The sequence below is a fragment of the Ipomoea triloba genome, chromosome 6, assembly GCF_003576645.1.
Source record: "Ipomoea triloba cultivar NCNSP0323 chromosome 6, ASM357664v1".
Taxonomy (NCBI): domain Eukaryota; kingdom Viridiplantae; phylum Streptophyta; class Magnoliopsida; order Solanales; family Convolvulaceae; genus Ipomoea; species Ipomoea triloba.
Genome location: NC_044921.1, coordinates 15,161,872 through 15,176,252, shown reverse-complemented (window position 1 = coordinate 15,176,252; position 14,381 = coordinate 15,161,872). Strand labels below are relative to the sequence as shown.

General features: G+C 36.4%; 1 protein-coding gene across 6 annotated transcripts; it reads right to left on the bottom strand.

Annotated features, from left to right (window-relative positions):
* Positions 1-405: 405 nt before the first annotated feature.
* Positions 406-8,907, bottom strand: LOC116022367 (protein prenyltransferase alpha subunit repeat-containing protein 1-like). Of its 6 annotated transcripts, none has more exons than XM_031263064.1 (12): positions 8,726-8,907; positions 7,558-7,711; positions 6,737-7,120; positions 6,394-6,504; positions 6,055-6,145; positions 5,838-5,906; positions 5,607-5,711; positions 5,067-5,150; positions 2,231-2,281; positions 1,782-2,018; positions 1,527-1,698; positions 406-692 (listed from the first exon to the last, which is right to left on the bottom strand). In XM_031263064.1, the coding sequence occupies exons 2-11, from the start codon at positions 7,623-7,625 to the stop codon at positions 1,561-1,563; spliced, it is 1,338 nt and encodes a 445-aa protein (XP_031118924.1). In that variant the 5' UTR covers positions 7,626-7,711; positions 8,726-8,907; the 3' UTR covers positions 406-692; positions 1,527-1,560. The 6 variants fall into 6 exon arrangements, with proteins under 6 accessions (XP_031118924.1, XP_031118922.1, XP_031118926.1 ...); XM_031263062.1 differs by having other exon boundaries at positions 409-700; positions 8,726-8,905; XM_031263066.1 differs by having other exon boundaries at positions 409-700; positions 5,607-5,684; positions 8,726-8,903.
* Between the last annotated feature and the right edge of the window lie 5,474 nt (positions 8,908-14,381).

The window sequence follows — 14,381 nt, the reverse complement described above, 5'->3', positions numbered from 1 at the left end:
ATGCAACTTCATATATCAAGAACCATTTTTGAACAATGGTGGCGTTTTGGAAAACAGTTGGAACTAATAAAAAGAGAAAACTCATAGTGTCATGCAATGACCACCAATGACGCCCAAAACCCTTTTTGTCGCGACATTGCTATATCGAGTGGAGAACTGGACCCTTGACACTGAAACCCAGGCATCAAAGACATGGGTTTTGAAAATTACCCTATATCACTGGAATATTCAAACACACTACCGGTTTTAGGGGGATAGATACTTGAGGGTGCCTCATGAAAACACTCTAGCTTTAAGGGTGAGTTTAGTTTCACCAATAGGTATTGGGAATGGACTGAGGCCATACTCAGTATGCATTGTGAACTCTTAGAGGTCGTAATGATATACGACGGCATATACGCCTCCTTATTCATCAACTAGCTTTCATTATTCTCTTTTATTACTACATTTGCAATCAATCAAACACAATTTTCGTTAGGATTAGCTTCTTGTGAGTGGATTAGTAACTAGTGCTCGATACGCCCCGCTTCCTTGTGGATCGATAACCCGATACTTCGGGTATTTATTTGTTAAAATATGCTACAATCAATTACCTTATTACTTGCTCTTCAATTCCCTACGACTACGAGACTCTTGATGAGGCAAGTCTTTTGTACTTTGAGGGCGAATCCACAAAAACCTGAGCAACGACTCTACATTCCTTTAAAAAAAAAAAAGAGACTTGTGAGACTATTTGTCATCAAGAGAGATATACGAGAAGAGTGGTGAGTTGTGTGTAGTGTACCGCACAACCTAAAACAACCCCAAACCCATGAGTAGAGTGAGGCAACGGAGAGATCCTGTTTATACTAACTTGATTTCTTAATTGCTAGTTTTTGTTGTTGTTGTGTCATTGTTACCAATGGCTAAAAGAGGTGAGCAACCAAACTTAGGACAACAAATGACCAACATAATGAGGATGTTGGAGGACTTGACCATTTCGCAACAGCAAATGCGGTCAATATAATGACACATCAAACTTTTTATATCTTTTATCTTTTATTCAATAAAGTTCCTAGTTAAAAAATAATAACAATAAAATAAAATATTGAAACTATCAACATTTCAAACAAACAAACAAAAACTATGATTCGACTTGAGCAACAAGTCTATCAGTTGAGCTTTGTAAGATAGTGAGACTTGAGCAAACATATGTGCTGTTTGTGCAAGAACAAAACTTGTGAGGATTTTTTTTCTGAGTTTTCTTTTCTTTCATCTTCATAATCTGGTGCTTTTCAGTTTTCACTATAAAACCGATCACCTATTGGTAGTGAACTTTTAAAAAGAGAAAGGCATGAGTCAAAGCAGTAAGATTAAATAAATATCTGTTCCCTTGTTCCATTTATGTGTCTGCTTTTCAAGTGCACCAAACACAACCTAAGATTTTGAAATGATTGACTATTAGCCTAAAGGGAACAGCTGTTCAATCTGAACATCTCAAGTCATACAAGGCTTCACATTAATAATAGGATGAAAAAAAAAAATACCTGTTATGCTTTTGTGATTTCTTCTAGTTGAAAGCTATTCAGATCCACACAGCTGAAGCAAACAGTCCCAAAGAAAAGCCTTCTCCGGGCATGCATTATTCAGCAACATCTTCAGTCCACTTACTTGTAGCTTCCTTTGAAACTCAATCCCCAGTGACTCCACTTGTATTTGCTTAAGAAAAAACAAAAGGAAAACTTTCTGATGAATTTTTTTTAAATACAGCAAAAATCCTAATATAAAATGGAGGCAGTTACCTTCTTAAGCCACATAATATAAGTAGCAGCATACGTTGCCTGAGCTTGATAGTCATCGAAGTGACTATCAATTATTGTTGCACAGGAATTGAATAGCTGTAATTCATTATCTATGAACCGGTCAATGTCACATGTGCCGCTACTTTTCTTACTAGAATGCCGGGGTTTACGATGATTAGTACTAGCAAAATGTTTTATCCAACATGATGAAAGGAAGCGACGGTGAAGCCACAAAGCCTGGTAGATACAAGCATTACAGTTAATCATGACCATAGAGTGCAGCTAGCTTCTTTTTAAAAGAATGTTTTTTCGCTGTCCAGTTGCCATATATTAGCTTCAGTCTGAACTTTCACGAGCAACTAGACAATATAGTCCTTTACATGACCTATTGCTATCTTACAACATCAAAGTAAACATCTCATAATGTTAAAAGACTGATCAAATCATACCTCTCTACCCACATAAATCTTTATTAACTTCTCAATCCAGTCAAGCTCATCCTGATAATTTCAAAAGACAAAGTTAGAATATACAATTCGAAGGTTAAAATTGTTGGTCCCGGATGAGCAAGCTATAAAGTCTAGAAGGGGGGGTTGAATAGACTTTATCAAATTTTCGATTCTAACTCAAAGTGAGCTGAAAAGAATTAAGGAAATAAATTTCCTTGCAGCGGAAGTCTCAAGCTTGCGTAAAATAATGATTGTAGCGTTTTGTAAATTGTGTGCTCGTGTGAATAAGAGTTATGGGGTTAGTTGCACAATAATAATAATAACAGTAAAGTAAAGTGCAAGAGAGGAATTTGAGTGGTTCGGCCAACGCAGCCTACGTCCACTGTTCTCCTTTCACTCCAAGGAGCAAATCCACTATGTATTATCACCAATACAAAGTCTGGACAGAAGCAACCCGCTTCTTCCCTTGGCAATCCTTGAGATAGAAAACAGCCGCACCGTCTTCCTATCCTTCACTGCCTGACAATCCTTGAGATAGCGAATGGCCGCACCGTCTTCCTATCCTTCACTGCCTGACAATCCTTGAGATAGCGAATGGCCGCACCGCCTTCCTATCCTTCACTGCCTGACAATCCTTGAGATAGCGAATGGCCGCACCGCCTTCCTATCCTTCACTGCCTGACAATCCTTGAGATAGCGAATGGCCGCACCGTCCACCTATCCTTCACTGCCTACTCAAAACTTCCCTTCGAAAGTTGGTGTTGTTGTGTTTGTGCTGGACTAGTAAAAGAATCAAAGTGATTCTTTTATCTTTTAAGCTTAGAATATGCACACTGGAATTTTATGTCTCGAAGCTGAGCTTTTCCTCTCTTTTCTTTATGTGCATTCACTGTCTCGTATTCCCCACGGTATTCACTCTTTTATTCACTCTTGGTATCCTTGTATTCAACCTTGGTATTCTTTTCTTCTAAGCCTTGGGGTTTTATATTTGGGAAGAAATATTCCCGTTGTCATTTTGTCCGTTTGGCAGCAGTCCAAATCTGCCAAACAACCCACATTAATTTTTGTCTCCTTCACGTGCTTAGTGGAGTTGATAAAATATTTCCTTGTTCAAGTCTCCATACTTTACCCGTTGAAGCTCCACCTTAATTTGTATTCCATGTGCTAGCTTGATCTGAAATCCCACTTGAAGTCTTCCATAAAATATTCCACTCCCATAATTCCCGTATGGTGTCTTGCATGTTGATAAGAAACTTTGTCTTCATGCTTGATTTAATATTCTTTCCACTATCTTGAGCCCATCTTTCTTGAATAAAATATTCATGCCCATTCTCCATCTTTAGCTTTCTCCTGACCACTTTGAATTTTATTTGAACATTTTCAAATAAAATATTGTCACCCATATTACCTTTCCCATGTGACATCTTCCAAGTGTATAATTAAATCCTTAGTTGAATCTTGAACTAGCTTGAAGGATTTCTTCATACCTCTCGCAATTTCTTCTTCCAAAAGTCTTCTTGCTAGAATAATACTCATTGAACTAATTTCATCTGAGTATTTTTCGTGATTACTGTAGCAATAGTACTATTCACCTCTCGAGTACTGTAGCAATTTCACTGTAGCATCGAGTTTTCATCTTTTGTGATCTCTCGAACCTCTTCGAAGACCTCTCGTCTTCTCGAAGTCACTATAGCAATAGTACTGTAGCAGATCACTGTAGCGATTCACTGTAGCATCGCGTTTTTTATCTCTCGCGGATGACTTGATCTCTCGAGGATCTCTCGAACTTCTCTTGATCTCTCGAAGGTATTGTAGCAAAATCACTGTAGCATCGCACTGTAGCAAAAGCACTATTGAAGATCACTGTAGTAATTCACTGTAGCATCGCGTTTTCATCCCTTGTGATCTCTCGAACTCTCGATCTATCTCTCGACCTCTTGATCTCTCGAAGTCACTGTAGCATCTCTCGAAGTACTGTAGCAGCGCGAACTTGATGTCTTGCAACCATTTTAATCTACCTCTCACGAGTACTTTGGCTTTCCAATCCACCTCTCGTGAGTTATATCCTTCTTCTATGACATCCAAACTCCTTTCCCATCCACCTCTCGTGGATTATTGTCTTCTTCTTCGGTCTCAAAACTTCGTTCAAAAGTGCTTCATGCAAATGGTACTGTAGCACCTCTCGAAGTCACTGTAGCAGTTTACTGAATCTTACTGTAGCAGTTTACTGAACTTGATGTTTCTTCATTTTCTTCTTTTGGAGACTAATTATTACAAATAATTTCTAACACATTTTTGGTATCATCAAAACCTAATAACAAATATTCCCAACAAAAATGAATTAGCATATTGATCAGACTTCAGAGCATGGTATGTTGCCCAAAAGTATAAAAGGTTTAATCTATGTATCGCACAATGGTTTTAGCATTTATTTTGGTTCATTGGATTTTATGATTGGGTCCAAAACATAGCAACTAGTGCCTCAATAAGATTGGAAGTCAAAAGGACAAGTTTATTTTCTTTATCAGTCACATTGTACTTTTAGTTAGTCTTCCTTTTTTTTTTTGAGATCAAAAAGTAGTTAAGAACAAAATGGAGAAAAGACAATAAAAAGTGAAAAAGGATACATTTCTTCACAAAATTTTCAACAGTGTTGACAAAAGAGGCAATTTGTTTGAGCAATGCCATTTATATTCAATAGAAATTAGAAAAGATTCTTGTTACAACACTAACCCCTAAGAGAAAAAAGAATGACCATGGAAGAAAAAGCGTATATAAGCTCTCATTTCCTAGGAAAGCAGTACATAAAATTTTATAGAGAAACTTAATGGTGTACCTTCCACATCTCATCAAGTTCTTCACCAGAAAATCCATTTTCATCTTTGTTAAGGAAAGCTTCTAATATCCTGAGCATTAACCTCTGCCATTCAGCAAAAACTCTATTACAAGCTTTCAGTACACACACAAACACACCCATACATTTATACAATAACTAAAAAGAGAGTTTTCAGTTTGTGTTTAACACACCTCAAACAAATTAACAGAAGGCAAATGACCAATAAGGGTTTATTTTCTATTTCAGCTTGGCTTGAGGGACTCATGCTGGAGATTATGCTTGAGGAGTTGTTTTCTTTCAGTACATACATTTAGCATCAATTGCGATGAGAAAACTGGTACTCATGCTGGAGATTAACAGTTCAAAGCAATAATAGATTTTATAATGCACCCGTATTCAAAATGGTATTATAAATTTTCTGTGAAGAACATTTTAGAGGCATCTGAGCATATATAATATTTATGTGAAACAAAGGATTCAAAAAGCCACTAAATATATAGCTTATGCTAATATTCTGGTGAATGATCAGGAAATACTCACAGCGCGATAATGAAAGCAGGAATTATCAGCAACATTAAGTACAGCCCACTCTCGTGACTTGTTCAACTCATGGAACATCTGGAGAAAATTATGGGCACTTAATACCTGAATGGTATTACGGAGTATTTGACAAGAAGTATAATTGTCAAATTTCATCTACTACTTTCCAAGAAGTAAAAGGTGAATGAACAAAGTAAAGTATGTCTTCAAGTATATCAACTTTTGACTTACTTGTCCTACCGGCATGTAGGCTACTAACCAGCAACGATGATTCCATGCACGGTAGTTCATTTTTGATCTCTGAAACAGAACATAGAACATGAGTCACATTCTTCCACAAAAGAACAGAAAGCCAACAAAACAACTAGTATTAGATCAAGGAAGACATGCATCAAACAGTCCTGATAATATGCATTTAAATGCCCCCAATTTATATGCAACATAAAACCTCAGCTAGTTTTTTCACAAACTCAGATTCTCTGTCCACTATTTCTTGGAGATTTGAACACTTTCCGGCAATCACCTTGATCACCCACCTCCTATCATTAGTTAGCATTTATAAGAATTATAAATTGAAACATTAGAACATAAATTACAGTTACAGATGGGATAGAAACAGAGGCCAGAAGTAAGATGTTTAATCTCACTACAAAAGAGAAGCATATCAAGAATTAGCAGATCACCAATGTTTTTTTCTTTGTTGTCCAGTTGTCCTACCTTCTCTATTGAACAATTTGCATCCTAATATTATCAACTTTCCTTACAAAGATTTGAAGCAGTATGTTACCTGTGACTCCATGCTCGTTCACTTTTAGGTGAATATGAGAGAACCAGATCTGACAAAAGTAGTTCTTCCATGAACATTGAGTACTCTTGCTGCTCTGAAACAAGTTTCTTCCTGCATGTTTGGAACTTTATAGAGTGGCATAAATGAGGAAAAGAAATGAAGAGAGATAATAATCTTCAGCATTCTAATTATAGAAGCAAAGGCAACAAAAGATGGGGAAGAAAGCATATCAGTACATTTAAAGGATTTGTAAAAACGATATTAATTTTATAAGAGAAGAGGAATAAGAGAGATGCACAATGACAAAAAAAGAAATGCCACTTAAACATACAAAGAAACTAACCTGAAATTCCATGCAGTACCAAAATCACAGCTTAGGAGCAAAATTGCTTTGCTATGCTTCATCACTTCTTTTTCAAGAACAGTAAGAGAAGATGAGGGGCATTTTGGCACATTGACCTCATCACATTCATCTCTAACTTCGGTCAGACCAGTATGCATCTTATACTGTCTCAGTGAATCCATGAATGCATGTTTAGCTGCTTTGTACAGTGGAAGGAGAGCTGCAGTTGAGATGCCCAACTTATGGTCCCTGCTCCAAAAAACCTTACCAGATATATTAGTTGTGTCTGCTGATTGAGATATCGATTCGGCAGACAAGGAAGTACTCCCAACATCTTCATTCAGTACATCAAATTGAGATGGATGGATAAACCCAACTTCATCACTGGATGCAAGAGAAGAACAAAAAAAAAATGAAAGACAATAAGTTAATAAGAAGAAATTTTAGCACTGATTCTGTTATGAAGATTAAGACAACAATGAAATTTACAGAGATGCAGCCAGGGAATCACACATTGATACATAACTATAACTGTAACTATCTTGCAAATCTTCACCATAGTGCACCATATACAGCAAAAAACAAAAAAGGAAAACTAATAGCGCTGTCCCACCAATCCTTCTAAAAGCTTCAAACTTCACGCAAGAAAATAAAATATAAGCAAAGATCATTTAAGCTGATAAAACTCAGAGCTAAACAATTCATAAAACTCCGATATAAATTCTCTAAAGTAGGTCCTAAATTCTTTGTGAAAAAGTTAATCTATCATTTTGCTTGAAATGCTTACTCCGTCTAAGAGAGGGAAAGTTCTGAAAGCTTACATCAATGGATCGGATTCTAATATATACTCCAGCTGGTTCAATAGATTCCATTGAATACTTTCGCTCATTGCCTTCAAACAAAAACGCCAGAGTCTGGCGAAAGTGGCACCGTACTGCGTTAAAAGGTGCGGTCACGGCAGAGAAGTGAGGAGAGCTGAAAATTGAGAAAGACACTTCTATTTTTAAAAAAAAAAATTATTATAGAAAAACCACAGTTTAGATTTAAGAATTTCATGGCCCAATTCAATGAGCTTGAGCCATGTTAATGGGCCTAGGCAAACCATCTATGACTTTTTGCATAGAGTTAGGGATGAAAATAGGTTGGGCCGAGCCGAGCCTTAGAAAAATAAGCCTATGCCTGCTATAGAACTCTTAAACCTGAGCCGGCCTAATATGTAGGCCTTAAAAAAGGCTTCAGGCTTTGAGCCTATTTAAGGCCTACATAACATGTTATAGGCTTTAAGCCTTTATAATAAGTACATATGTGTAAAAAATTTACCTAACACAAATATACACTAATACAATTATACAAAGATAATGCATAAGTATATCACCACAAATCTATGATTATGAATCACATGACAATCAATAGCAAAACATAAACAAATAACATCTACCAACTACCATTAGATATTAATATATTATTAAGTTATAACAAATTAAGTAATTAACATTTACATTTAAACCATCAATAGCAGAAGCCATATGCAGTAATTAACATTTAAAATTTAATCAATAACATATTAAACAACACATTGCCAAGTGTTGAACATGAACAGTACTTAATTGTTAACTATTCTCATTGTAATCAAATCAAACCTTTATCACAGTAAAGGCACAGAATGCAGCAGCAGCACATGTCTTAAAGCAATGAAAAGAGCAGACTATTAAAAGCAGCTTTCAATATCATTCACATCTTTCCAATTCTTATACTTACAAGACAAATGGGCAAGCCATATTATTCTGGTCTTTCCTTCACTCGATTATTTGATAAAAAGTGGTGTGGGTATTATATGTCCCCATTCAAAGAGAAGCACACAACCTCCGGAGTCCGGACACAGTCGCAAGCCGCCGCAGCCTCCAGTCACACACTCACACTCTTTACAGATACAGTACTATGTGTATACCACTAACCGTACAATAACTAAGGAGTCAGAGTGAATAATACCTGTTGTTGTTGTCGCCGTCGCCGGAGATTGACGCCAGTTGCCGTAGATTCAGATCGTCGTCGCCTCGTCGGTCGTCCAAGTCCCGCGTCCCTGCGTCAGACGGCTGCGATGTGCGTGACTGCGTGGAAGTGAAATTACAAATTAGAATTGTGAATTTTGGGAATTGGGGTTAGGTATACTTCTATATTTTTAAATAGGCTAGCACCGTGAATGAATTTTTCATGTCGCACCCTAATCTTTTATAAGTGATTTTTCACTTCATAAACCAGTTAATTTTTTTCATCTATCCATTTTTACGGGTTACTGGCTGACATGTAATTTTTTATTATTTTTTTATATATTTTTTTCACCTTCTATTTGCCAGCTTCTTCATTTTTTTCCTCAAACCACCAGATAATCGAACGCCATTGGTTGAATGTACGTCCTCTCCTACAAAGAAACAAGCTCGAATATAGCTGCAATCAATCCGATTACACATGTTATTTCCAGACTCATATTCGTATTAATTCAAGATTCATTATGCTTTTACCAGTCATCTGGGTATGATTTGAAACTGCATCCACATATGCAGCATGGAATCTCCTAAAAGAATTTGTTACATCTGCATCACGAACATCAAGATCTGTTGTCACTAATATGACTTCACCTTTGTGTTTGTCAAATAGCCATACACGTTGTAATTTTCAGTTGGGTGGTATAGTAGACCAAGAAATGTCTCGTTCAATGTAGGGCCAGATTTTTTTGGATTGTTCACTCTTTCGTCAACAACGTCAAGAGAGCAGTGGACTATGTGATGAAGCTTTAGGGCGTCGTCAGCTTCCGTGAAGCTCTGTATATACAGCGGATTGTTCTGGTGTCCGACGACGGCGACACAAACAATCATCTTTGAATCTCCGATCACCTCTCCTTAAGAATATGACGATCAAATTTGATTTGAATTGAAGGATCATTGGCGGCGCTCCAGACCTCGGCACTGTCGATAAGCTCGACCAATTTACAAACCGTCAATTCTCGTCCTGGGAAAGAATACTGTGTCTCCATCTTGTTGTCTCTTTGCACCATTGCCGTAGCGACGTGATGGCGGTTCTGGCCAGGGACCAGTCCCTAATGCCCAGGCTCTACCCACTGGTATCGGAGGGAACTAGATTGTTTTAAAAAAAAAAAATTAATAAAGCTTACCTGGACACTCCATCTCATATGTTTTATTTTTAACAAAGCTTACATGGAGTCCAAATCAGTAGGAAACCGGCGCCATGTCATCAGGTAACCTGGAAACCTATAAAAAATCCTATGTGAAAAAAAAATAATGGTTTGTGGTTTGAAATATACGTTTTAAAAGGTCAAGGTGCAGCATGAATAATCAGGAATGGTTCATGGTGCGGGATGACACTTTAGCCTTTTAAATATAAAAATATGCTGAGTTTTTGTGTCAGGTTGCGGGGAGTGGTTTGATACTCCTCCTCATTTCCTTGTTAACTGCCTTTTATCTGATTTAATGAATTAAGTTCCTTTTCTCAAAAAAAAATATGCTGAGTATAAAATATATATTTATAAAATCCTAATCATATGGAAAACACTTCCCATGTGATAACTTATGGACGTATGGAAAATCAAGTAAAAATTAAGTGAGGTCATTTTCACAAATATTAAAATTTTTGTTTATTTTTAATGGTTAAAATCTACTAGATCAATGATTTGAATTTGTCAATAAGCTCTCACATTAACACACACACACACACACACACACACACACACACACACACACATATATATATATATATATATATATATATATATATATATATATATATATTATAAACATGCATGGCTTGCAGGCTCGTTGATCCGGTATTATTCATATATGCCTAGGCCTATCTAGTAAATATGTCTTAAATCGGGTCTAAGCCTGACTATTTACTAAATAGGTTAGGCCTAACCAAGCCCTAAACAAGCCAAGCCATAGGCCCCTAAAAAGGAGCATGCCCTATTTTCATCCCTATATAGAACAGTTAAGTAATTCGACTCATTCATATCCAGTGAACTTGGGGAATGTGGTTGAGTGGAAGGGGTTTATCTATCCTTAACCAAAGGTCAAGGGTTTGATCCTTCAATTGTTATATCATGGACCAGCTGGGTTTATATTGCATTGTGAACCTTGATACAAAATTGATGTAGCTTCAGTTAACATATTGTGTACCTATAATTAACAATTTATGTACATGTAAACAATAACTTGATAATTGTTGACACATAATATGATAGCTACAGATTTTTGGACCAGTGTCTACAATGCAAGGTAAACCCTGGTCCATGGTATAATTTGCCTCGATCATTGGCTTTGGGTATGGAGTCCTTAATTGAGCGAGGGAATAAGCAATTATTATTGATAGGTATCTGTTATGATCAATGATATTCTAAGGGATCCATAGATTCAAGTATCATTCCCTCATTTTTTTTCTAGGTTTTGTTTGTTTAGCTTTGTTATTCACTCTCATTTTTCAAAACTTATTTCTCTTCTACATTTTTAGGCTACATGATAGAATCAGGGATAGTACTAGTATTCGTAATCCCTGTGAATACGGCACTCGTTACTCCATCATTTATACTCTTAACAATAGGTAGGTGCACTTGCCTAGATGTATTTGTGTAGTTGCAAATTAAGTATCAAGTTTTTAGCGCCGTTGTCAAGGACTAGCGATATTAAGAATTCTTTCGTTTTATTAATCTAGCCATTTTGTTTCCTTTAATTTTTCATTTTTCTTTTCTTTCCTTTCTTTCTTGACAGGTATCAAATGGTATATGACCTAGAGCAATCCAATAGGTAATGGAAGAATATTTTTGTGTGATGAGATTTGTGTGAGAGGTTAACCTCACACCGAATATCGTTCTCAAAATATTAGTGATAGGAGTCAAGCTTTTTTCGCTCAAGCACAAGGTATTAAATCTTCTTAAGGAAATCTAGTCCAAACAAAGATTGATGATAACAAGTAACAAAATTAGTAGCAAATAAAATGACTAACAGTAATAGGAAAGATGAAGGGGAATATGAACCTGGATTAAGTCTAGGAAGTGTAACCAAACCGGGATCAAGAGTGATATTTGATCAATTGACTTGATGATACATGACATTTATGTAGAAAGAAGTCCTTCTCAAGGACATTTCACACTCTTAGAACATACAAGGGCATTCTCATGACTCATGAGTGTCTAAGAAACATTTCATCAAACACATTGATCTTGACATCACAAACATCATTTTTATCAAAGGTGAATTAAGGTTAATCCAAATCCATCATTTCTTTCAAAGCAGAAACTTGTGTGAGACCGTCTCACCGTGAGACGGGTCGGGTGAATATGAAAATGTAATACTTATACGCACAAATGTCATACTTATATGCTCAAATGTAATACTAATCAGGAATAAAATTTTTGTTACTTATAAGGGTAAATGTAATACTTTTAAGGGAAAATACAATACTTTTACATTTCGATTTAAAAATTTTACATTTTTTCCTCAAAAGTATTATATTTAACCTTATAAGTAAGGGGCACTTGTTAACATTACTTATTATGAAAAATGTAATACTTTTTCTCTTATAAGTAACAAAAATTGCATTCCTGATTAGTATTATATTTGAGCATATAAGTATGACATTTGCATGTTGCTTCAACCCGACCCGACACGTCTCACGAATAAAAGATTCGTGAAACGGTCTCACACAAGTGTGACCCCTCTTTCAAAGGTCATGGTGGTTAACATCATCAAAGCCACGTCTCATCACTCATAATTAACCAATTCAAAGCTACATACATCTCCATGAACTTAATTTACATTCATAACTCCCTCCAAGGAGAACTAATCACACATACCCATAATCTTATCACCCCTGCTCAATTCGAGACGTGACATTGTGGCTTACCATGAAGGGATGTGGTTAAATGGTTAATGCCTACCTACTTATCACTAATTAGTTTTAAGAATGATATGGCAACCAGATAACCAAATAACTCCGCGGTTAAGCGTGCTTGACTTACATGATGGGTGACCTACTAGGAAGTAAGCATAATGCAGCGTGATGAGATCTTGGAGTATTATTTACCTGACCTTCATTATCACTCCCATACTTGATAGAGTGATTGGACTTCACTAGTCTCTTTGTTAACACTTAACACTCCCTTCTTCCTTCTCTTCATTCTCTTCTTCTTCAATACTTTCATCATTTATCTCTTCCTCACTACCCTCTTATTTCATTGTTCTTTCTCTTTCACTTTCCTATTCTTTTTTTTTTCTATTTTCTCATTCTCTTCATCTTCATACATCTCTTCTTCTTATTCATGCACCACTTTTTCTTCTTAATTCATCTCCTCCTCTTAAATCACCACCCCATCTCCATTTTGCATCAAATCTTCACATTGGGGATTTGAAACCTCTCCAATATCAATTATAATCTCTACCATGTCCTCCTTGGGAACACTTTCAGTCGAGGCCTTTTGCAAATGCCCCAATTGCTTCTCAATAGTCTTCAACATGGTTTCGTTTGCCTTTTTTACATGCATCACTATTAACCATCCACTTATTCAAAAACTCCTCCATGGTAGGCTCTAAATGTTCAAGGTTTTACTTATGTGAGAATTCTTGGGGCCTCAAATTAGATTCTCCCTCATATCATTGATAACTCCATTGGTAACCATTAACGTGCTCAATAAAAGAACAACATTTCGCATCCTCATGATATCTTCTACAATTGTTGCAGTACAAGGACAATGACATACACAGTAAAGTTGTGGACGTTTGGGTGGATTTTTGCAACAATAACTCCATCTTGGAAGAGATCTTTTGAAAGATGGCCTCCACCTGAACAACCATGGCTTTGACCTCACTTGCTTCATACCCTTTGGGTTGAACTTGCTAAGATGACTCCATTGTATTATACCAAAGTGAAGTGTTGCATGTAATCTTCTCTATTTGAGCTTCAGCCTCCATGGAATTCAACTTAAGGAATGTTCCCTTTGAAGAGAAAGCAAACAACATATTTGACTCATCCCCCAAGCCTATATAAAAGGAACTAACTACATCCCATTAAGCTAGGCAACAAGTGGGTTGGAATTTGATGGCAAATTGTCTTAAATCTCTTCCATGCCTCACTCAATGATTCCCTAGGGCCTTGGTGGAAATTTTGGAGTTGCTTCCTTAACTTGAATATCTGTGTTGGAGGCAAATACTCTTGAAGGAACCCTTGCTTTAGTTTCCCCCATGTATGAAAATGGTGGTGAGGGAAGGAATCAAGCCACTTAGTCACTTCTCCCTCCAATGAAAGTGGGAACTATCTAAGTTGTTGAGCATCCTCCAACACTCCATTGATTTTGAAAATATCACAAAATGCAAGAATCGCATTAGATGCGTCATGGGGTCCTCAGATGGTAGACCATGAAATTGATAGAATGATATCAATTGAATTGTTGTGGGCTTCATGTCAAAGTTAGACGCAGGGAAAGTCCTATAGTTTTATAGGCGGGGCAAGTGTAAAAAAAAAAGTCTCATACTATATTTAGAAGTTAACATAAATTTTTATAAATAAATTTTAAATGTTATATACGAGTACAAAATACTAATGTCAACTAAATTGCAATAAAATTTAAAAATTTTCAAAATTT